Genomic DNA, 23,698 nt, shown 5'->3' with positions numbered 1-23,698 from the left:
GGCATCTGGACAGCTTCTCTGGTGGGACCTTTTTACCCCAGAAGCCGGGGGAGGGCACTGCATAGTGACCTGGCCAGAGGGCTGAGTCATGATGAGGGAGAATCCTGATTCACAGAAAGAGAGGGACTATAGCATGAGCAACGGACAGAAGGTGGCACCAGATGTGGTGAGAGCTAATGCCCAGACCTAGCCTCAAGAAAGTCCACCTGTAGTGAGAAGACCCCTTCACATATTCTTTATGCTATTTTGAAGGCATTTTTGAATAAAACTATGTGGGATATAAAATTACCCTTGTAGCGCCACTGACATACCTACAATGCCGGCAACTCTCATTTGGTCACAGATGCACCCGTGACAAACCCCGCATGTAATACTGTGAGGCACTTGAAACCAGTGCCTGAGGCTGATCGCATCTGAGGTAAGCCAGGAGCAACTGCGCTGAAGCCTATAGAGTTCTGCCAGCATGGACGAGATCGCCATAGTGTGGGATCAGAATCCAGCCTAAAGAACATTCCTGCGTTAGAGGCTGGGAAAAGTACCAGATGAACTAATAGATTCTGTGGTCGCCGCTCTACAAAATGGCTAATACCAGAGATGTGTGTTATACATTCCAAAAGATGACCTCACCCACACTGGGCATCTTAGAATTTCTTTCTCAAGGACAGTAGGATTCTGCAGTGGGATAGCATCACTGAGGAGTGCACAGGCCCAGCTTTGGGAATATCTGTCCTAGTGTGCACTCATTCTTCAGGCTTCCAGCTGAACACATTGGATTAGTCAACATTTTTCTCCTACCCTTTCATCTGAAAAGAGAAACAGTTTCACAGGAGACAAACACAAAGTTAAATTCCCTTCCCCCCACATCCCACATGTCTGTCTTGGGGGTTGAACTATTTGTGATTAATAACGGGCCCGATCTTTAGGTGGTGTAAATCAGTGACACTCCATTGACTTCAGTTGGGTTATGCCCCTGTATACCAGCTGGGGATCTGACTCAATATAGAGTGAAAACCATAGAATGAGAAGGGACCATGAAGGGACCATGCAAGGGTCATGTAGTCTAGCCGCTGTCTAGTCTCTGTTTTTGGTTAGTAAATATTTGGCAATTTAATTGGAATATGTCAGTTTTTGCCTGCATGAACTAATTAAGTAGTGAGGGCCCAATGTTCTGGATTCATACATGTGCAACTCTCCTAATGTCACTGGAGTCACTCCTCATTCTCACCAGCATCTGTGGGAAGAGATCAGGTCCTGAGTGAGTAGGATCACTGACTTTAAGGCTGTGCATCCTTTCAGCCTCCAGTTGTGGGGAGGGCAGGCGGCAGCTCAGTTGACCCTCAAGTGGCGGCACTGCTCAAGTCTCCCACAGGACCAACGGTGGCCTTCCAGAAAAGGGAGGGAAGCGAGAATTCGATGTGGAAAAAACAAGTGGAGCATTTTATAAACAAAAATGAGCTTTGAGGCCATCGTTAGACATAACAAAGCAGTAAAGGGCAATGGTCGACATCCTGTCCCCCCTTGGAGCCCTTGGCAAAACTCCCACTGACTTCAAGAGGGTCAGGATTTCAACATCTATATTGCTTTAAAGTTCAGCTTTTAAGTAAGTTGGCCCAGGCCATTGAGAGAACCCATGTGGTAGCCAGGAATGCAGGAGTTCATGGCTACCAGCCCATATAGCCATCTTGGCACCACTTTTTCCTTGAGAAATAGCTGCTTAACAGGCAACTGAGAGAGCCCTCCTGCTATATTTTAGCTCCTTGCCTTCGGTGGGACACATTCTTATTGGCAGAGATAACTACTATCCCTGAGAAGCTGAAATGCAATGTTGGCATGTGCTGGAGCGGTGCTGTCCGAATGCTCACAGGCTTGATAATATTGGGGTGGGGTGATATTTTCTTGTCTGTGATGCCCTTTTGGTATCTCTAAGGGCGAGGACTCATGTTCCCCTGTTTGCCATTACCTGACGTTTTTATTAATGGTTTAATTTCCCCCTTTCCATTCAGTTCTGAGCTCATTGGAACTGGTGCAGTAGGAAGGGCCCCAGCACTGAGTGCCAGTTGCAAGCACTACACTGTTCCCTCTATTAAGCAGCCAAACGCTAAATAAGAAGGAAGCCTCCTCCCTCAGACTGGCTGCAGCAAAAAGGCAACGACAGCTGGAGGAACCCAGTTGAAAGAGCAGCTCTGCTACCTGTCTGGCTTCTTTTAAAGCCAGAGAATGGCTCTCAGCTTTTACCTTCTATGAGACAATAAACTCAGAGACGGCCTCTTTCCCCCAGATACACAGAGCCACGTTCTGATCTCATTCTGATCTGTAAGAGCAGAGTAACTCCACTAACGGCAATGAGAAGAAAGAGGGTCCAAGGACAGGGTAGGCCCATTACTCAATGAGGGGGGAAAGACAATGATAGGAAATGGCAGAAGTGCTGAATGATTATGTTTCAGTTTTCACCAAAAAGGTTAATAGCGATTGAACATGTAACATAGCAAATGCCAGTGAAAACGTGGTAGGATCTGAGGCTAAAATAGGGAAAGAACAAGTTAAAAATTACTTAGACAAGTGACAGGTTTCAGAGTGGCAGCTGTGTTAGTCTGTATCAGCAAAAACAACAAGGCCATCCTTGTGGCACCTTAGAGACTAAATAAATACATTTGTTAGTCTCAAAGGTGCCACAGGGACTTCTCATTGTTTAGACAAGTTAGATGGCTTCAAATTGCCAGGGCCGGATGAAATACATCCTAGAATACTCAAGGAGCTGACTGAGGTGATATCTGAGCAATTAGAGATTCTCTTTGAAAACTCATGGAAGATGAGAGAGATTCCAGAGGACTGGAAGAGGGCAAATATAGTGCCCAGCTATAAAAAGGGGAATAAGGAAAACTCAAGGAATTACAGACCAGTCATCTTAACTTCAGTACCCAGAAAGATAATGGAGCAAATAATCATACAATCAATTTGCAAACACCTAGAATATAAGAGGGTGATAAGTAACAGTCAACATGGATTTCTCAAGCACAAATCATGTCAAACCAACCTAATAGCTTTCTTTGAAAGGGCAACAAGCCTTGTGGATGGGGAAAAGCAGTAGATATGGTATATCTTGAAAAGAAGCCTTTTGATACTGTCTCACATGACCTTCTCATAAATAAACTAGCGAAACACAGCCTAGATGGAGCTACTATACGATGGGTGCATAACTGGTTGGAAAACCGTTCCAGAGAGTAGTTATCAGTGGTTCACAGTCAAGCTGGAAAGCCATATCGAGTGGGGGTCCTGCAGGGGTCTGTCCTGGGTCTGGAGTTGTTCAATATCTTTATCAATGATTTAGATAATGGCATAGAGAGTACACTTATAAAGTTTGCGAATGATACAAAGCTGGGAGAGATTGCAAGTGCTTTGGAGGATAGGATTAAAATTCAAAATGATCTGGACAAACTGGAGAAATGGTCTGAAGTAAATTGGATGAAATTCAATAAGGACAAATGCAAAGTACTCCACTTAGGAAGGAACAATCAGTGGCACACATACAAAATGGGAAATGACTGCCTAGGAAGGAGCACTGCGGAAAGGGATCTGGGGGTCATAGTGGACCACAAGCTAAATATGAGTCAACAGTTGCAAAAAAAGCAAACATCATGCTGGGATGTATTAGGAGGAGTGTTGTAAGCAAGACACAAGAAGTAATTCTTCCACTCTACTCTATGCTGATTAGGCCTCAACTGGAGTACTGTGTCTAGTTCTGGGTGTCATAGTTCAGGAAAGATGTGGACAAATTGGAGAAAGTCTAGAGAAGAGCCACAAAAATGATTAAAGGTCTAGAAAACATGACCTATGAGGGAAGATTGAAAAAATTGGGTTTGTTTAGTCTGGAAAAGAGAAGACTGAGGGAGGACATGATAACAGTTTTCAAGTACATAAAATCTTAGAAGGAGGAAGGAGAAAAATTTGTCTTGTTAAGCTCTGAGGATAGGACCAAGAAGCAATGGGCTTAAATTGCAGCAAGGGAGGTTTAGGTTGGACATTAGGAAAAACTTCCGAACTGTCAGGGTGGTTAAGCACTGGAATAAATTGCCTACGGAGGTTGTGGAATCTCCATCATCAGAGATTTTTAAGAGCAGGTTAGACAAACAGCTGCCAGGAATGGTCTAGATAATACCTAGTCCTGCCATGAGTGCAGGGGACTGGACTAAATGAACTAACGAGGTACCTTCCAGACCTACCCTTCTACAATTCAAAAATTACTGAGATCAGAATCTGGCTTCCATGAGCTCCATCTCTGTTCTTAATGGATCCTATCTTTCTTTTACCAGCTGTGGAGCGCTGATCAACTTGCATTTGACTATCAGTAGAACATCATCTATTTTTCTACCTTGTTAGGAAAATAAGACAACCGTGTAAAATGGATTAAAAATCAAGAAAATACTTACCTGTTATGTGTCCAGCAGAATTTGAAACCTTATTTAAGGAGGAGCCGGATGTTAATATCATTGCTTTGGAGCAGGGGTGGGCAAACTTTTTGGCCGAGGGCCACATCTGAGTATAGAAATTGTATGGTGGGCCATGAATGCTCACGAAACTGGGGGTTGGGGTGTGGATGGGGGGTGAGGGCTCCCGCTGGGGGTGCAGGCTCTGAGATGAAGGAGAGTGGGACCAATGGGTTCGGAGGGGGTGAGGGCTGGGGCAGGGGATTGGGTCGCTGGAACGGGTCAGAGGTGCAGGCTGAGGGTGGTGCTTACCTCAAGCAGCCCCTGGAAGCAGCAGCATGTCCGCCTTCTGGCTCCTATGCGGAGGCGCAGCCAGGTGGCTCTACATGCTGCTTGGGGAGGCACTTGGGGCAGGGGCAGTGTGCAGAGCCCCCTGGCTGCCCCTACATAGGAGCTGGAGATAGGACATGCTGCTGCTTCCGGGAGCCACGCGGAGCCATGGCACACATGGAGTTGGGCAAGCCCCAGACGCCGATCCTCGACAGGAGCTCGAGGGACAGATTAACATGTCTGAAAGGCCAGATGTGGCCCCTGGGCCATAGTTTGCCCACCCCTGCTTTGGAGCCTAGATAGAATCTGAGGTACATTGTGATTTACCGCTTGCTAACCACTTTGTTCCATTTCATTGTGAGACACATCTAGAATAATGGATAACTGAGTTCAAAGTTGTACTGCTCATGCAGGGAGAGAAGTGAGGAGTGGAAGTCTTTAAACTACAGGACATAACAGTGAGAGTTAAGGAGCTGAGTGCATTCATTTTATTTAAAAAAAGGTTAACAGGTAACTTGATCAAGCTTTGCAAGTACATACACAGGATGAAGGTATTTGATGCTCTCTCAGCTAGCAGATATGGACATCACGAGACCCAGTCTCTGGAAATTGAAGCTAGATAGACTCAGACTGGAAGTGAAGTGCACCTTTTTTACAGTGAAGATAACTAACAATTGGAACAACTTTGATTTCATAGCATTTAAGGCCAGATGGGACCATTAGGTCTTCTAGTCAGGGGTTCTCAGACTGGGGGTTGGGACCCCTCAGGGGGATGCGAGTTTATTACACGGGGGATCGTGAGCTGTCAGCCTCCATCCCAAACCCTGCTTTGCATCCAGCATTTATAAAGGTGTTAAATATTAAAAAATGTTTTTAATTTATAGGGGGCGGCGGGGTCGCACTCAGAGGCTTGCTATGTGAAAGGGGCACCAGTACACAAGTTTGAGAACCACTGTTCTAGTCTGATCTCCTGTATATCACAGGCCATTCAATTTCAGCCCATTACACACTGGGTTAACGCCCACTAATGTGGGTTAGACTAAAGCATTTTAGTCTTCAGGACACTAAAGGGGCATGCGCCATAGGCACAGAACAGTTAATATCAAGGTGCCACCAGTGCCCAAGGCCCCTTCAATGGCAGGAAATTGATTAGGTGGGATATGCCCAGAAAATCCCGTCAGGTGATCCGTGCTCCATGCTGTGGAGGAAGGCAAAGCCCCCTGCCCCAGGGCTCTTGCTAATCTGCCATGGAGGAAAATTCCTTCCTGACCCCAAATCTGGTGATCAGTATGACCCTGAGCATTTTAACAAAACACACCAGCCAAGCACCTAAAAATAGGATTTTCTGGACCAGCTCAGAGCACTGGTCCACCCCCAAACGGTGTCCTACCTCTAACTGTGGCCAATCTTTGAAGCTTCAGAGGAGGAGGGTGGGAAATAACCTTAGGTAGGCATGTGGTGAATTCTCCATGATTTGAGGTCTTTAAATCAAGATTAAATGTTTTTCTATAAACCATAGCTCTAGTTTGACCACCAGTTATTCAGCTCAAGGCAGGATTCACTGGGTGAAATGCTATGGCCTATGTGAGGTCAGACGAGTTGCTCATAATGGTCCCTACTGGCCTGAAGAGCTATGAAAACTCTTAATGGCTCTTGGCAGCAGTTTGGCAAACTATGAACTGCTGCAGTCTGTGTTAAATGAGAACCTGAATTTCCTAGTCAGTGTCTGTTTTAATGGATAAACATAACCAGTTAGTGCTTATGCTGACTAAAGCATTCACACACACACACACTGAAAATATTAGTAAGGGGGCTGGATGCCCTAGGGGATTTGTAATGGGGTTACACTGGCCCTAATCCTAGCCAAATCAATAGCGTCTGAAAGCTCTGACTGAAGTATGGTTACCATGTGATGACCATCAACTGGTCTGTGTGTGCTGAGCTGTTGAGTTCCCAGTGGACAGATGTCCACATCCCAAAAGCTGCCATTACCACTGGCAGCCTCAGGAGAGATGCAAATTAATGAATGAACCTGGAGAATGAAACACTCAGGATGAATGGTCAGAGATTAATAGAATGACCAAATGCCCTGGAAAACCCATGGGCCCAATGTCTGGGGCCTGTCCTAACCAACTGGTTACATTCACAAAAATGGTTCTTCATCCCTGATTTTGTAATCCAGGCTGGGGTCTGGGGCTCAGTGTTCCTGTGTTTCCTGCATCTACTCAGGACATTCCTGCTGAATGCTGTTGGCATTGCTTGCTTCCATATCTGGGAGCAGAAGAGAGGCACTGCTGCTGAGGGTTCAGAGGTATGAGGAGGTGCAAAGAATGTGGGCTCCTTCTTAGATGTGACATTCTGGACTCCTCTCTAGATCTTATCTCTTGATTTAGTTGAGGATTGGTCCTGCTTTGAGCAGAGAGTTGGACTAGATGACCTCCTGAGATCCCTTCCAACCCTGATATTCTTATGATTCTATGATGACAAGGGCTTGGGTCAGGTAGGCAGGTGGAAGTGAAAATGCAGCCAGACAAATGAAAGGAATGGGGGTGGCTGAGAAGAAAAGAGGGAGTGTTGCTGGTGGATGAGAGGGAATGTGGGTAGGTGAGAGAGTGGGGCTGGCAGCAGAGACAAGTAAATACTGAGGGGGGAGAGAATACAGATGAGAAGAAGTTGAAATGAGGAACGGGAGGAGAAGAATATAGAAAATGGAGAACAGGAAAAAAACACAGGTGGATAAGACTCTGTATCTAGAAACTGGTAGCAGAGGAGACAAATAGCCATTTCAAAGGAGGTAGCTAATACAGTCACAACGAACCGCTTGTCCCACCCCACTCTTCACTATGGTGTGCCTGACTCTCATTGTGGAAGGGGGAAGGAGTGTAGCTGGCTGAGGAAAGGGAGAGAGGAGAGGACAGCTATTTCCCCCAGGCCAGCTGCAAACCCATAGATGGCTGAGCTCTCCCCCAGCGTATCAAGGTGTCCTAGTATTTCACAAGGAAAATCTGTTCCCCATATGGAGGGAAGCTAAACAACTGCTCCTGGTCCCCATGCTCTACCTGTCCTGGCCCCATGTTGGCCATCCTGCACCTTTCATGAGCACAAAGCACCTTTTACAACACACTTAAGTGCACCGAGGATTCCATCTCTTCCTGCAGTGCCCAGATTAGGCCACTCCTGCAGCAATGGAGATGCTGGGCCTCGTTCTCTTCTCACAGACGCTGGTGCAAACCATTGAAGTCCATGGCCTTACACTGGTACAGATGAGTGGCGTTAGGCCCCATGTTCTGAGACACACACCTGTCCTCCCCGCCAGAGGGCCAAACACTGCACCAATACTCGCATTAAAGCCGGACCTTTTGCAGCTGCATTGAAAAGCATGGCACGGCCTGTGGAGGAAGGTGCTAATTGTAAGGCTGCAGGGTCTGGCTCAGAGTTGCTATCTAGATTCTAACTCCCCTGACTTTAGTCAGTTTAAGCTGGATCAGTAAAAGCTATTTTAACCTGGTTCATCTTTGGGGGAATGAATTGACCACGTTCTGTTCTTCCTCACTTTAAGGAAGAGACAGAGTCTGAATTCACACAGGCACAAATTTAGAGGCATGAGGGAATATTGTGCCTGACCCTGGTGCAGGGGCATCATTGCCCTCCCCCAGCCCCCCGCCGAGGCTTTTCCTGGCTCCTCACCAGCTGGTGCTGTAGTGTCTTTTCTGGTCCTGCCGAGACTGCTGTGGGGTGGGCCATGCCTCCTAATCATTGCATTTTCAGCCCCACCTCCAACTCCCACCAACCTGGCAGGAAGCAGCCATGGCCTGCCATTGGTGGGACAACCGCCCTGGCCCACCATGCCCCCTACTCCTCATGACAGGACTTGCCCACCACCTCCCTGCCCCTCTCTGGGATGGGACCAGCCTGCTCATCTCCTGAGCAGTAGTGGCCATTGTGGGGAGTTCCCACTTTGCCCCCCCACCCCTGAATTTTTCTGAAATGACACCTCTGCCCGGAGGAAAAGAGCAAGACGACAGGGATGGCATTACACTAGGGAGCCACCAGACCAGGAGCAGACAGTAATGACAAATGGACCCAGGGGACCGAATCCCAGGCAGAGTGGTCAGTCCTACCTGGGGAGGTTTGTACCTAATAAAGATCCCAAGGGCCTGCCTCTCTCGTGGATACTTTGGCAACCCCTAGTACAGCTCGTCATGCTGATAAAATCTCACTGAATTGAAACAGCGGAGCAATAAAATGACAGGTATAAAACAGAGCCCAGATCTCTACTTGAAATCAATGAAGTGACACCAGCATATAGCCATGTGGAGGATCAGACCTTGCCCCTCTCTGTGCATTCACATGTGGGTAACTATGCAGCCAATAGTTCCATTGGACTTGGCAGGTCTCTTCCCATGTGTGTCTGCAGGATGAAAGACCAGACCTTCTCCCTGTCTCGCAAATAAAAAAATAATCAGAATTTTTAAAAGACCATTTTCAGTTGGGGGTGGGGGGTAATTTCTGCCATCAGCGAGACTATTGCAGATGCTTATGTCCATGCCACCTAGCCTGCAAGCCTGGGACAGCCATAAACATAATGATGGGTAAACTCTGAGTATTTAAACCCCCTGTTAAAATTATAGGTTGATGCACCACTGCATTGTAACTTTCCCTTTAAGAATCCTCTGGCTAAAGGCAATATAGTGAAATGCAGGAGGTGGGGACAAAAAAAAAAAAAAGAAGAAGAAGACGTGAAGGCAGGGAAAGTTTCTTCAGAGGAAAAATGCAGGGTTTGTCCTTTGCCCTGACGTCAGATCTGTCTTTAATAAAATCCCCGAAGAGCCAGGAGAAAAATGCAGATCTGCCTGACTCGCTAGGCTGCCAGTTGAGGATTGCTCTGCATTTCCAACGTGGTGTTTTTGTACAAAACGGCTCTAAATCTGGGTTCAATCAATGTATTTAATCCTGGCTTCCAGTGATGAGGTGGCTTCTGCCCTGGCTTCTAGCAACAAGCAGCATTTTGCAGGTGAGTTGGCAAAGTGGAGGAGAGAAATGTTTTCTGCAAACTATTGTTGGTAGGATTTTAGTGTTCATAAATTGGTGCATGCCGGAAAATGCAAGAGCCACCTGATAAGGATTGGGTAGATCGGATCTGAGAGTGTCAAGGGTAAAGGTGAGATGAAGCAGGAGGGGACATATCTAGAGAAGAACAGAGCTGCCCCTCTGACCCTAATCTTTCACCACCTCAAAACTGGGACCAGTTTTTGAGGACAGAAAAGCAGCAGCAATTGCAAGTTGCTCAATCCTTTTGCACAGAGTGAATAAATTCCTGTTTGACAGCTTAAATGTATCAGTGGAACATCATTGTGGGAATTGGATTAGAAGCCAGTTGGGAACTAAGAAAGAGTCTGAGGGAATCAAGAACAAACGATGTGTATCTTAGGAAAGGTCCAGCAGCAACGTTTAAGGGGGAGGGGAGGAACAGCCTGCTGAGTGAATCAACGGGTCAGAACACACCACACGTGGCAGCAGCTCCCAGTACACAAGAGAGCAGAAGAGATACTGATCAAGGGGGGCAGGCCCAGACTGCAAGCCCTGCTGGAGGGGCGTGGGGAGGAGAGGAAAGCAGCTAGCAGAGATCAAACGAGTTTGCAGAGCAGTGTAAAATGGTTAAAGGCACAGGGTCTGGCCTGTGCATCATGCAGAAGCCACCTGGCTGGCAACGAGAGAGATGGCCAATGATTGAGGGAGCGGGAGAGTTGTGCAGGGCCTCGATCAAACTCTCCGTATTTCTGGCTCTGATCTCTCCAGATCTGGCTCTTTGGGGTAATGTTGATTGCTAATTTGGCTCCTGAACCACTGAGGTCTGAGTATCACTCATCTAGTGTATCTAATGTGCCTGTGTGAGACCAGATACCAAGGTGATAAGCATGGAATAAATCAATAGACAGACAGATATAAGGTCCACCCTAGGAAAAAAATTCTACTTGCCTGTTCATCTAAGGCAAGTAACTTGTTTTGATGAGCAACTAACACAGCATGAGTGCGTATTTCCCCTCCCCATTCTCATGGTAGGTGTGGGTGAAGACTATAGGTTTTGTACCTGTTGTAATCCACTTTCTTGATGTTGAAAGGCTCTGTATTTAAAAACCAGACACAACATGAGTCTGGGGGGCAGGCTGGTGGTGAATGTGTAAATGTTATTTGTTTACTTCTGGCAATGTGTTTGGGTTTGATTAGCCCACAAAAGTAAAACCAGTCACTGGCCAGGAGACCTTCCCGTTCAAGGTCCTGATCCTTCAATCAGATCCAGGCAGCTGGACCCCTGTGCCTGTGGGGAGTCCCACTGAAATCTTTGGGACTCTAGGTGGGTCTGATTTTGTGGATCAGATTGCAGGATCAGGCCCTAAAAGGCAGACCCATCAAAGACAGGCTGTATGTGGAAATTCAGAGGTGGGGAAGACTTCCTTTTAATAACTACTTCTTTCATAATGAATTTGCTTCTCGTGGGCCTCCTCTACAGAGAGGGTCTTGAATGAAAAAGGAAGGGGGTTTGGCAGACTGTGGCAGGGAAGATATTCCCTGCTTAGGGAGTAGCATGGTAAAATGCCGGGAGCATAGTGGGACACCAAGGCTGGTATGTCAGCATATGAGAGAGCACATGAGGATGTGGGGTTGCAGTAAAGCACAGTGGACATATTCTGTAAATGTATCACATTCTGCTCCATCTTATTAACGTTTTAGTGAGTTCTTACACATTTTATTGGGATTATCTTTTCCCCTTCCACTTCTAAGACCAAACTCTCCTAGTACTAGGAGTGCAATTGTACAGGGAGAGAGAGAAAAAACTACAACACTCTCCTGCCTATAAAACTTCTAAATATTTCCTAAAATAGATTGTTCTAGACATAGGGTAAAACTTTTAAAAGCACCTTAGCTACTTAGCCTCCCAACTCCCACTGACTTGCAACAAAACTGATTCTTCAAAGTGTCTGTCACTTTTGAAAGTGGGACTTATAATGGCAGGACTTGGGAGTTTGATAACATGACCCGCAAGTGCTGTGCTTCTCACTGGGAGACCAAGAATCTTCCCTTTTTTCCGATTCTAGCCCTGATGGGTCATGAGATTTGAATCTTGTCATTTCCACAGGACTGAATATTTCCTGTCTTGGGCCTCACAGCAGGATGATTTTGGGGAGGGGGAAATTCCACGCATAAGGAGAAATAAAGCAATCAAAATTTAAGGGGAGGGGGGGATAGGAAACTCTTTGAGGTTGCTCAGAGGTTTGGAATGTTAGAAGTGGTCTTGTTGGAGATGGTTAGCAGTCGAAGTGCAATGGTGTGTGATCCATGCAGTTGGTTGTATGGATATCACCACCATGTAAGGAGGGAGGGGGTGTGCTTGAGATTTTTTTTCCTCAGATCACATTGGTAAACAGGTCCCACGGGCAAAGAGTAAATGGTACTATTGCCCCCCTAAATAAGCAGGCACTTATGCAAGCAGCAGGAAAGATAATAGTTTATTTGGGGACATCATCACTTATATCTGGTGTGGATAGCAGAAAGAGCACCAACCAAACACTAACTTTGTGGTTTTTGTTTGTGGGGAGCAGGGGTGTATGTGCCAACCTCCCTTTACATCCCTAGATCTTCATAATCATTGCCACTGATCTGAGCTATGGGCTGCCCTAGACCTATGGGTAGGATGCTTTGAGAAGAGTAATGTGTAGCTTTGCCTTCTCCTTTTTCTCGGATTTACCACCATGGGTTTGGGTCCAAGAAGTTTTCATGTGTAAAATATTTGGAACTGGTGGCAGGAAAAACTGATTGTGATTTCTTGGACTCCTTCTCCAAAGGAAACCACATTTTGATCAATCTTGAACCAAAAAAACAGCCTGGATTTGATTTTATTTTTTTTCACTGGCAGCTTGTCTAGTGTTTAATCATTTCATGAGTTCCAGGGACCTGGCAATACATAGATGTTAGGAGGAGGTAAGCTCAGGTTTGGTCATCAATTTTGTATTTGGAGCTTACAGCCTGGGACATGGATAATTTCGTGCAGTGTGTGTTCAAAGTGAGAAGAGCTTGACTTGTCACATTCACCCCAGAGCATCTCCACTGCCACTGCTATTCTGTCGGGGGCCGTCCTTTTGTTCTGTGTTTGTACAGCACCTAGCACAATGGTCTGCTAGGCATCGCTGCAATGCAAATAATAATACTTCAATAGTGACTTGCTCCCCCCGTACATACAGCAGTCATGCTTCCATTCTTGACAACGGGTCTTATCCTCAGCTGGTATCAATTGACAAAGTGCCATTGGGAGCTACACTGAGTCACACCAGCCGAGAATCAGGTTTAATTTATTCGGCTACCTTGAAAATGTATATGCTGTAGTGGAAACCTGGTAAATGGCTTCCCTAAAATGCACCTACTAACTGCACCGTGTTTATTGCTTTGGATTAAAAAGCTTTTGATTTAGGCTGTGTCTACACTACAGCCTATGTTAGCATAATTTGTCACTCAGGGGGTGAATAAACCCCACCCCAATGAGCGACGGAAGTTACATCGACACAAGAGCCAGTGTGGACAGCGCTATGTCAGTGAGAGAACTTCTCCCGCCGACATAGCTACTGACACGCTCAGGGGCTGGAGAAGTTAAGCCAATGGGAGCTGTCGGCTTAGAGCAGCTACATTTAGAGCAGCCGCACCACTGTAAGCTCTCTAGCGTAGTCACAGCCTTAGAAACTCCCCTTTTGCCCACACACATGCACAAGCAAATAATTGCCCTTTCAAATGCAAAGTCCGGGACGTGTCACTGCCTGGAGGTTAAGATGGTTCCCTGAAGTTCATTTAGGACTCAGTCCTGTGCCTACTGAAACCATTCACAAAACCCTCATTGACTTCAGAAGTAGTAGGGCTTCTTTGTACTTTTCATAACGTCTCTCATCCATCCCTAAACTAGGGATTGTGCCGATTGCCTTCAGCTTCATTCTGTAGCAGCTGGATTTCTGCAAAGAGTGCAGGGTAGGCCTGGGAGCCAGGACTCCTGGGTTCTCTTTCCAGCTCTGCCTCTGACTACCTGTGCCTCTTTGGGGAACTCCTTCCAGGGGTCTTGAGATTCTCTGAGGAAACGTGCTAAGAGTGATTGGTTTTAATAAGCCTGCTTTCACTTACATAGCATGTTCATGGAAAGATCTCAATGACATCATGGTTTTGGGAGTCTCCATTTTTGGGAACCCAAAGTGGGCGACTGGGACAGAGTTTTCAAAAGGGTCCAGACCACACAGTTGGGGTCTGATTTTTTTTTTTAATAAACACTGGTTCAGATTTAAAAAAAAAAATAGCAAAAAACAAAAACACCCCTCAGCATTTTGAGTGCTGACCTTATTGAAGAATCTGGCTTTCTGTATCACAATGGGAACTGCTGGGTCCTGAGTCCACTTGTCTGCCTGTCTCTTGCTTAGGCTTTGTCTACCCTAGCACTTTTGTTGGTAAAACTTTTGTCAGTCGGGGTATGAAAAACACGCATCTCCCCCTCCCGCGACTGACATAAGTTTCATGACAAAAGTGCCGGTGTGCGCAGTGCTACGTCGGCGAGAGACGTTCTCCCACCCACATAGCTATCCCCGCTCATTGAGGGTGGTTTAATTATGCCGGCAGGTGTAGAGCAGCTACACGGGAGACCTTACAGTGGCGCAGCTGTGCTGCTGTACGGTCTGTAGTGTAGACGTAGCTTTAGACACCTGAAGGGGAGCTGCACTTCTTCGCAAAAATTGGTATTGAGCACTTGAAAATCTGTCCCCTGTATCTGAATTTTTTTTCCAGTAAAACTGAGCAGTCACAACTTCAGTTAAAGACAAGGGATGTTCAGCCCTTCTGAGAATCGGGTAACTCGTGCTGGACGCTCAAAATCAGGGCTCTTAAAAAAAAGGTGTCTGTAAGTGACTTGCCCCAGATCACACAATGAGGCAGTGATGGGGCTTGGAATAGAATGCAAGTCTCCTGAGACACACTCCCTGCTTCCTTAGGGTATGGCTGGCTCCCTGATCCCCACTTTCCGGGTGTTTAATTTAAAAGCAAAAATGGAGGTTCCGAATCAGTAGTAGCCCAACATGGGTTGATTGATAAGGATACCCTTCTAGGGTGGGATTTATGTTGCAATACCCAAAGGTAATTGATCTCCTTGCTAGTTCTGGGTTGGAAGTCCTGATTCTTACCTACCCTCCTTGCCCCAAAGCTGTTGAAAAGCCTTCTTCCCATTGCTGCCTTCTCCTTCTACTGCTTCTATCCAGAAGCCCTAGGGGTCTCCTTCTTAGATGTGTGAGGTGCTGCTTATTCCTGATGTGAGGGCAGTGTTTCCAGGGATCTCTGAACTTCTTGTGCCCTGTATTATTTTTAATAGACCTATATTGGCCTGTTACTAGTTCTGAGCCTCACTTCTGTCCCAGATGTGGGGGAGGGAGAGAAGGCTTGTGTGCGTTAACTGTCCGTATGAGTAGAAAGGGGAGAGGAGTGCTCAGGCTGAAACAGCTGCAGGAGAAAAGTGACATTAAGGATATGTTTTGCAACAAAACCCGAATAATGAATTTCTAATACTCAGGTTGCGAGCAGATTCCAGCCCTGTGCGGTCATCTATACATCAGTTTGCCCTCTCTCAATAGCTCCCCGGGTTAGTCTACAAGACAGCTTCTCTTCTATTAGTCTGGGTCTGTCATTATTCTTAGCCTAGAAGGAGAATGAAAATGGGAGACGAGTGGGCAAGGAATCTTATGGTTCATGTCCTGTGGGATGTTTTGTGGCAAGGCCAAAGGAAGACTTTAGGGGTTTGTGCAAAGAAACTCTGCAGGATCTTGAGCGCATCAGGGACTGAGTCAGCTCAGCACAGGAAGTCTCGCCTTCTGCTCCAAGCTCTGTGCAGGCACAGGGGTCCATCCGCCTAGTTTGGAATCTAAGAGCTTATCGTTCTGGAAAAGTCATAAGAGAAAATTACTTACACACATTCAGTGATGGGGATGTATGGCAGAGTAATCCAGCGCCATTTGTATTCAAGTGGACAAAGTTTACAGCACTTGGAATGCTGTGAATGGCTCATATGCATGGCAAAGGTCTGCTCCTGCTGGTCACTGAATGATCACAAATATTTTAGGTGGGGTTTGTCTTTATTTTCTTGGTTTATGAGCCATTCATCCCAGACTAAAAAACCAGACTGGACATGAAGTATTGACTTTATTCCCCACACACCCAAATATATAATGATCTAACCGAATTTAGCCAGGTATTCAGTTAGAGTTAGATGTACAAGACTACTGCCTACAGTAGTTACTGAATTTAATACATTACTTAGTTGAGCAGCAACATTGTGCTTAGATCTGTAGAAAACCCCTCAGAAAATATGTTCCTTGCTACCAGGACTGTTGCAATCTAAGTAGACTAAACAATTTTGACATAAACTGCGCTGAATGACTCAGAGAGGGATGAGCTAGACTAAAATATAGCAACTTTTAAATGAGCTGTGTGTGAGAGACAGCACTTTTCCCCCTTTCTAGGAATCGCACCACCAAATCCAACGCTATTTTCTGCTTTGCTTAAAGTCTTGATTCCTTTATGTACTGTGCACTTTCTTAGATTACAAATGCTCCTGTTTATTTCATGTTTCCACACTGAAACTTCTTTTTGAGTAAAAGCCTAGGTAGGGCTAGGGGGAGGGGACTGATGAACATTTCTTCAAAATCTGAAAACATTTGCCCAGCTCTAGGCCTAGATGATTCTAGGGAAAATAAGATACCTTTCACATGGAACTAATAGAACAAAATTCCTATTTGCTTTACACGAAAATTATGTTGTAGCCAGCTGGCTAGTGTTGTGTACCACTGTCTCAAATCAGAACTGTATGCCATGGCCCTGTACAGCTAACTGCGGGGAGAGAGTTTCCTTCACCTTAAATGGAAGAGGAGTCTACAGTTATAGCAGGAGAATCAGAATTCTAATATCAATGTCACTGTAATGTTCCAAGAGGTCTTTGTATTCAGCATCATGACAACCATGATATACTAGGTTGCCACAAATATATTAGAATATTAGCTGGTTATTTTGAGTGAGATGGCAAATGCCTGTCTGTACTGCCAGAGGGTTTTTAAATCTTCCAAGATCCTGCTGGATGTAAATCAGAACTAATTAATTGTTATCTTGAGTTTGTATTGTAATTGGCAAAAGCAGATTCTGCTACCACACTAAGGCGTTTTCTGCACTTGCTAGGCTGAATTTCTGGTTTGATGAGCAGGCAGAGAAATCCAAATTCATATGGGAAAAAATAAATGCTGTTCAAGAAAGCGGGTACATGTGCTTGGCTGGCTGTGGGGGGAAAAAGAGGTCCAGGTTTGACAGAGTAACAGCTGTGGAATTTTAGCGGCTGCAAGGAAGGAGTATAGCACAAAACTTGTAGCCAGTTCTACAATGCCTAGAGTCCTCAAATGTATTACACTATAAACCTTTTGGGTTCCACTATGATGAGTTAAGTGGTGGAAAATCAGCTTGGAGAATATCCCTATTCCATTAATCAGAGTTGGCCATTAACAAGTGAGATATAGGCTTCGCCAGCAAACCTCCTGGAAATTGACTAGCTTGTTACTGAGGATTTGGATAGTCACCCAAGGCCAGATCATACCAGAGGTTCTGGAACTAGGGATGCTGGGGATGTGGCAGCACCCCCTGCCTTGAAGTGGTTTCCATCATAGGGTTTACAGTTTGGTTCAGTGGCTCTCAGCACCCCCACTACACAAATTGTTCCAGCACACCTGTCATTGGCTTTTAGAGTAATACCCGGTATGTTTAATCCCTATTAAATTCTACAGGGCTTTTCTATAAGGGAAGCCTCTCTGTGGATCTGGGGGCATGAGAAACTGGTGTGCAGGAGATGAAGGGGTGCATGTCTCTCCGTGCCTCACCCAACTGAAACATAACCCAGAGTCTGTATTTAATTCTTTCAGCAGTGCCCCCTCTACCCTGGGGAGTCCCTGAGAAGGGAAGTTCCAAGGTGCGCCATCAGGCTGTTGAATTCTTGGCCATCTCTAAGTTCGAGGACTTCACTGAACCTAGGCTGACGTCCGAGTTTGTAATGTGCATGTGATACACATCTGCTTTCAGATTCAGCTATGAAATCTTCTGCTTCTCACAGATGAGATGCTTAATGAGCAGATATATATTTAAAAGGCCGCTTATGTAAACCTAAAATAGAGCCAATAGCTTTTCAACAAAGTCACTATTCATGACTTATTTTTGGTTGTGTGTGTATTGAGGTAGATCAAAATCCTTTCCGTGATGCCATCCTGACATGCAACACTCTGTGTTCTTGATTAAGGGAGTGAAGCTGCAGCATCTAATTAGATGAACGAAAGGAACATGCAGGCTGCACAGCCAAAACCTCTTTTGTTTTTAATCTAGAACCTTGTCTGTGCTAGAAAGTTGTACCACTTTATCTCTCCAGGTATAGTTAAAGCAATACAACCCCTCACCTGCACCGTGGACTCAGTTATACCAGTTGAAAGGTGTTTATGTTGGTGTATCTTATTCCCATATGGAAAGAGCAATAAGACATACAGGCATAACCACATCCTCATTAGGGGTTGTTGGTATAAATAGTGCAATAGCTGATCACACTCCTAACCAACATGGTTATACTTGTACAATTTTTAAGTGTAGCCAGGCCTTAGTCTAGGGGTAGTCAATAGGTGGACCACGGGCCAAATCTGGACCACCAGACACTTTTGAACGGACCCCAGAATCTTTTTATTTATTTATTATTATCATTATTGTTATTCTTTTTTTAATATTTTAATCTGGAATCTGGATCTTGCTTATACCTTGACCAAGAAATTTGGACTTTGACAAAAAAATAATTGACTACTCCTACCTTAGGCTGTAAACTATTAGCTGGGAAGAAACATGTTAGTCTCTCAGGTGCCACAAGCACTGCTCCTTGTTTTTGCTGATACAGACTAACACGGCGACCGCTCTGAAACCATTCAGCATTCTGTCATTCCTACCTCAATACTGCCCCCTTGTGTTTAGGTGTTGTGCAATTAAGAAACAGACTACTGGTACAACCAAAGGTGTCGATGCATAGGCTCTGTTTATAATTGTGACTGCAACATGAAATGCTGTGAGCTACTGACAGCCAGCAATAGCCAATTTTACAATAAAATTCTATGTTAAAAAGGAAAAATCTCAGTGCTCGTGTGATTGAAGTTTTCTTTACGAGGCTAGGACAAAAACACAAGTAGCCAGCTCTGCTTGTCTGTCCCTTGGGAAAGTTTGTGAGTACATTAACCATTTAAATACTGAGATACTTCCATTCACTTGGAACGTGGCTATATAGGGCAGTGAGAAATGATAGCAATTGTGAATGTAGTGCTTTTTAGATGTCCCAGTTTAACAGTCTGAAGACCTCTGTTCATAGCACAGCTGATCCCTGTGATCAACCAGTGTGCTTCAGTTCTGACCTGGAGGGACCACTTACTCTTGAGGCCAGGTCCTCAGCTGCTATAAATTGGCACAACTTGTTGGAACTCCCCTGAGGACCTGGCCCTTGGTTTTTACGCCATGCTTGTCACCATGGCATCAGAGTATCTCTTGTGCTGGGAGGGGAATTAATCTCCAGGTCCATTTAACCCAGGGCCCCTTCTGACATTACTGACCTGTGCAGATTGTGGTGGACGCATGTCTAACAGGCAATGGACTAAGCACCCCCCCCTCCCATTTCGCACATCCATCAGGGTGTAAACTTTTTTGTTGTTACCAGTTTGTGTTGGATTTGAACCAGTGTTGTGGTGCTGAATGGCTCTAAGCCCTTCATCATTCAGACCCTCCTATGCCGTTTGTTTACAAGATGCAAAAATAAAGCAATTTCCTCATTGTTCTACACATAAAATTTGTGAGGCTCAACTGAGTGGATCTATTTTCTGCAACTTGTAGAACTCAACAACTTAGTTTGTTAAATATGTGTGGGAGGAAGGCTGGTATTGTGGGTAAGGCATGAGAGTGAGAAATCTAGGTTCTGCCACAGACATCTTGTCTGATTTCACCTCTCTGTGCCTCAGTTTCCCCCCGATAAAATAGGGGTATTTAATACTTCTTCCCTTAAAGTTAAGAGTGACATGCCTGCAAAATGTTTATGAACTGATTTGAATTCCTCCAGTGGGAAGGCACTATTAAAAATGTGAAGCATTTTGATGTACGTTAGTCACCCTTTCAGATAATCCATGCACAGGCCTCTCTGGAAGGCAGATATCCTCTTTGTCTAGCTTGAACTTCATTTTGGTGTTATCACCTTTTATTTTAGGCTGTCTGATATCTGGCATCTTTTTAGTTAAATGCCACATTTCAGTTCTGTTTCCACTGACTTCACTGGCAGTGGGAGGGGGTCTCCAGTGCTGTTTGTAACTTTCCAACTTTGCTCCTTTTTTGTGAATTTATTCCAGGTGGTATTCTAGTTTCCATTTTATTTCATCGAAAAGCAACCGTTTTGTCCCAAAAGCCACATACAAGCCAAAGGCGAATCTACAGTTATATTTTCCCCAGTGTGTCAACTTTCATTTGTTTGGATGGTTTTTATATATATATAAAATAAATATTTGGTTTCTCTGTTGCACACAGAAATAAGATCCAAGTTCAAAACAGCTCTGGAATAGCATTTGTCCTGAGCCTTTGGATTTGAAAGTGAAGGATGGTTTGACAGCCTAACCTGGCCTCTTCTTAGTCCCCTCCTTCCCAGTGTCTGAGTTTGTTCCTTTGCTGTTTCTGGGCCAGCTATTCAGGAACAGTCTGTTCTGTCTCCCCCATTGATTCTTCACCTACCTTTTTTTTTAAAATTTATTACACAAATCCATGCTGTCTGCAACCACCAAACTGATGATTCTTGCCCCACAATGGAGCTTACTATAAAGCCTTGTCTCTCCAGTTCTAAGATGCAGGGGGAACAGTATCGTTTTAACACTTCCACTGGGCGTTTTGCGAGAGCTGTATGAATGGCCTAGACTTGGAGACGACGCTTCTGTCCCAGAAGTGATAGGGGAGCCCAGACCTTTAAACGCCACAAGTGCTTCCTGGGAGAGCGTGTCTGCTCTTTGCTAGCAGGGTAATAATCTGTACTTACACAGGAGCTTAACGAACATTGTTTAAGCTTCATGGCAAACGTAGAACTTAGGTTTTATTAGGGGCCAAATCCTGCTTGTTTTACTCAGTGAATTAGATTCAGAGAGGTTACCTGCAAGGGTTGCCAACCCTCCAGGATTGTCCTGGCATCTCCAGGAATTAAAGATTGTCATGGGATGAAACCTCCAGGAATACGTCCAACCAAAATTGGCAACACTACTACTTGCCTGTATAAGGCACACCGGGTATGGCCCGAAATCTCTCTTAAAGATGCATAAACTGAGGCAAGGAGAGGTTGCTTTGTCCAAGGACACACTAGAGAGTGGGAATAGGGTCCAGGAGAGCTGACTCCCTGTCTCTCCTCATTCAGATACCAAGATCTGTTGTTTTCTGTTCTTATGCACAGTGGCTGTGCACTCTGCTAATGTGGGGTGTGATCCTGCTCCCCTTGAAGTCAAGCTCAAAACTCCCCTTGATTTGTAACTACTTTGAAATCATGAACCGTGAACAAAAGAGAGAGGCGCAGTAATATATTTTAACGTGTTAAGATTCATCTCACTGTAATATTGATCCCATTGTAAAAACGTTTCTTCTCCTGGAGAGGCTAGGTGGGAAATAGATTCAAAGTGTCATGCAATTGAGTGAGCAAATGCATATTCGATACTGCCTTCATGATAAATCCAACAACAGCCAAGTGCATCTCTTGCCTTTCACTAAAATTTTCCACAGATGTGTAGGTTTTAAAGGAACAGTGAATAATTACCCTCCTTACAGGTATACAAAGAACATTGCCTATTATTGGACCAACAAGTAATTTCCAGTAGAAAAGCAGAAAAAGACTTTTGTACCCTAGAAGTTGGTTGATTACTAATAAGGATAAACTGAATTTAGACCATCTTTTTGGGTAGTTAATGGAAGCTTAGTGCAAGGAGTAAATATCATAACAAAACATTGGATGGAGGTGGGCAGGGAGGAACAGAGATCACAGTCCTGAGATTATAAGGGGACTCGGCAAAGGGTGTAATGTGGGTGGGTGGGTAGGTAGGTCGGTCATTTTTATTCTGAATAAAATTCTTGTTTGACTTGCGTATTGCAGGAGTTATGGGGGAAGTGGATCTTAATGAGTGAAAGGTCGTGTCTTGGCAGGTCACTTCAATAATGGCATGCCACGCTTTGGGGGAAAGGTCCAGAGGTGGCTGTGGAAGAAATGGACAAATGGGCCATTGAAGCTGTCATCATTAGTAGAGCTGGGGAGCAGTGATGCACTAAGGGTATGTCTGCACGGCAGCTGGGATCCAATCTCTGAGTCTGGGCAGACAGGCTCTCGCTAGTGGGGCTTGAGCTGGTGTGCTAAAAACAGCAGTGTGGAAGTTGTAGCTCGGGCGGAGACTCAGGGAGTTGGGTGGGCTCGAGAGCCTGAGCTGCTGCCAGACCCACAACGTCTACACTTCTATTTTTAGGGCACTAACTCAAGCCCCATGAATCTGTCTACCCGTGCTGGGAGCCCCACTACCAGCTGTTGTGTAGATGTACTCTAAGAGGCCTAGCATAGTGGATCATTGAAGGTTTATTCTTTGGTATGGACAGGACAAAATATCATCTCACTTGGTTTTAACCTACTTGTTCATTATGTGTCTGTTCTGGGCAATGATGCTGAGCCTTGCAAACACTACTACTGGCATCGAATTGGCATGTCTGATACTAATCCAAATCTTCCATATTGCACCAAACCAGCATTCATTCTGTAAGGATCCGAGAGAACTTTTCCCTTCTCCTTCCTGGCAAATGGCAAATGTTCAAATGGCTCCCCGCAGAATTTGATGGGGAGCCAACAGAGAAGTACTGGTCTCCTGCCTCTGCTAGTTCTGAGCCAGTCGCCAGGCCAGTAAATTCCCACAGTGGGATTGCCTGACTGTTATAAAGATTTCTTTCTTAGTTAAAATCTAGAAAACAGAATCCAGTGCTGGTGAGTACAGTCCAAAAGCCGCAACGCTCAACCTTGGCCTCCACCCCCTCAGGGCAGCTCTGGGACAGCCACTATTGCTGCTGCGTTTCCTGTTGAATATCTGTGTTTTAAATTTCCATTGTTAATTTTTTTAAGGGGGGAAAGAAAAGGGCAATTTTAAAAATGTGGTTTTGACTCCAGAATCCATCTTCCTGTTGATACAGCTGTCTGAGTGCCACTTAATGTCTTAGCAAACATACAACAGATCAGAGAAAGGGAGTTTAGCTCTTAATTCCTCTTTTTTTTTTTTTTTTTTTTTTGCTACTTCACTATTCTGGGACTCTCTCATTATAGTGATTTCTTCTTTCTCTGTCCCTCCTCTCCCCTTCCCCGCCCCCATCTCTCTTTCCCTTCTTGCACATCCCCACACCTGTTACATCATGCTGCAGCTCAGTTTGGGTAAAGACTGATCAAAATTTACAGGTTTTTCTCTTGCAGTAGATGAAAATGCTTCAGTCCTTTGATGAAAATAGCTGCAACTCTTGTTCTTTGGTGTACTGTTCCTGGAGGAAAAATGTAATTAAATTAAATCACTTCACATTTGTTCTTTAAACAATTCAGTCATGTGACGGGGGCAGCAAGAGGCCTATAAGCTATTAAAGTTGATCTGAAGCCATGTGAGGGTTTAGGCCATATTTTGAGGACTTGAGTCTCTAGGGGGGCTAGGTACTTCATAGACCTTCGTCATACCAAAATGAACATAATTATGGCTGTAGAGCCCTGGGATCTGACTACAGCTGTTGGGTATGAGTCATGTGGGAAGAAAATTGGACCCTCTTGGGTTCAGGTGGGGTCGGTTCTC

The 23,698-nt window shown here is 45.1% G+C and overlaps 1 protein-coding gene across 1 annotated transcript in view; it reads left to right on the top strand.

The window, feature by feature from the left end:
• Positions 1-9,309: 9,309 nt before the first annotated feature.
• Positions 9,310-23,698, top strand: part of CCN4 (cellular communication network factor 4) — a 54,385-nt gene continuing 39,996 nt past the window's right edge. Inside the window, exon 1 of the mRNA XM_074942939.1 lies at positions 9,310-9,768. Within this exon, the coding sequence (XP_074799040.1) occupies positions 9,721-9,768 (48 nt within the window). The 5' untranslated portion in view covers positions 9,310-9,720. The remainder of the gene's footprint in view (positions 9,769-23,698) is intronic.

This window comes from Natator depressus, chromosome 2, assembly GCF_965152275.1.
Source record: "Natator depressus isolate rNatDep1 chromosome 2, rNatDep2.hap1, whole genome shotgun sequence".
NCBI classification, from domain to species: Eukaryota; Metazoa; Chordata; order Testudines; family Cheloniidae; genus Natator; species Natator depressus.
This window is presented reverse-complemented; position numbering and strand designations above follow the sequence as displayed.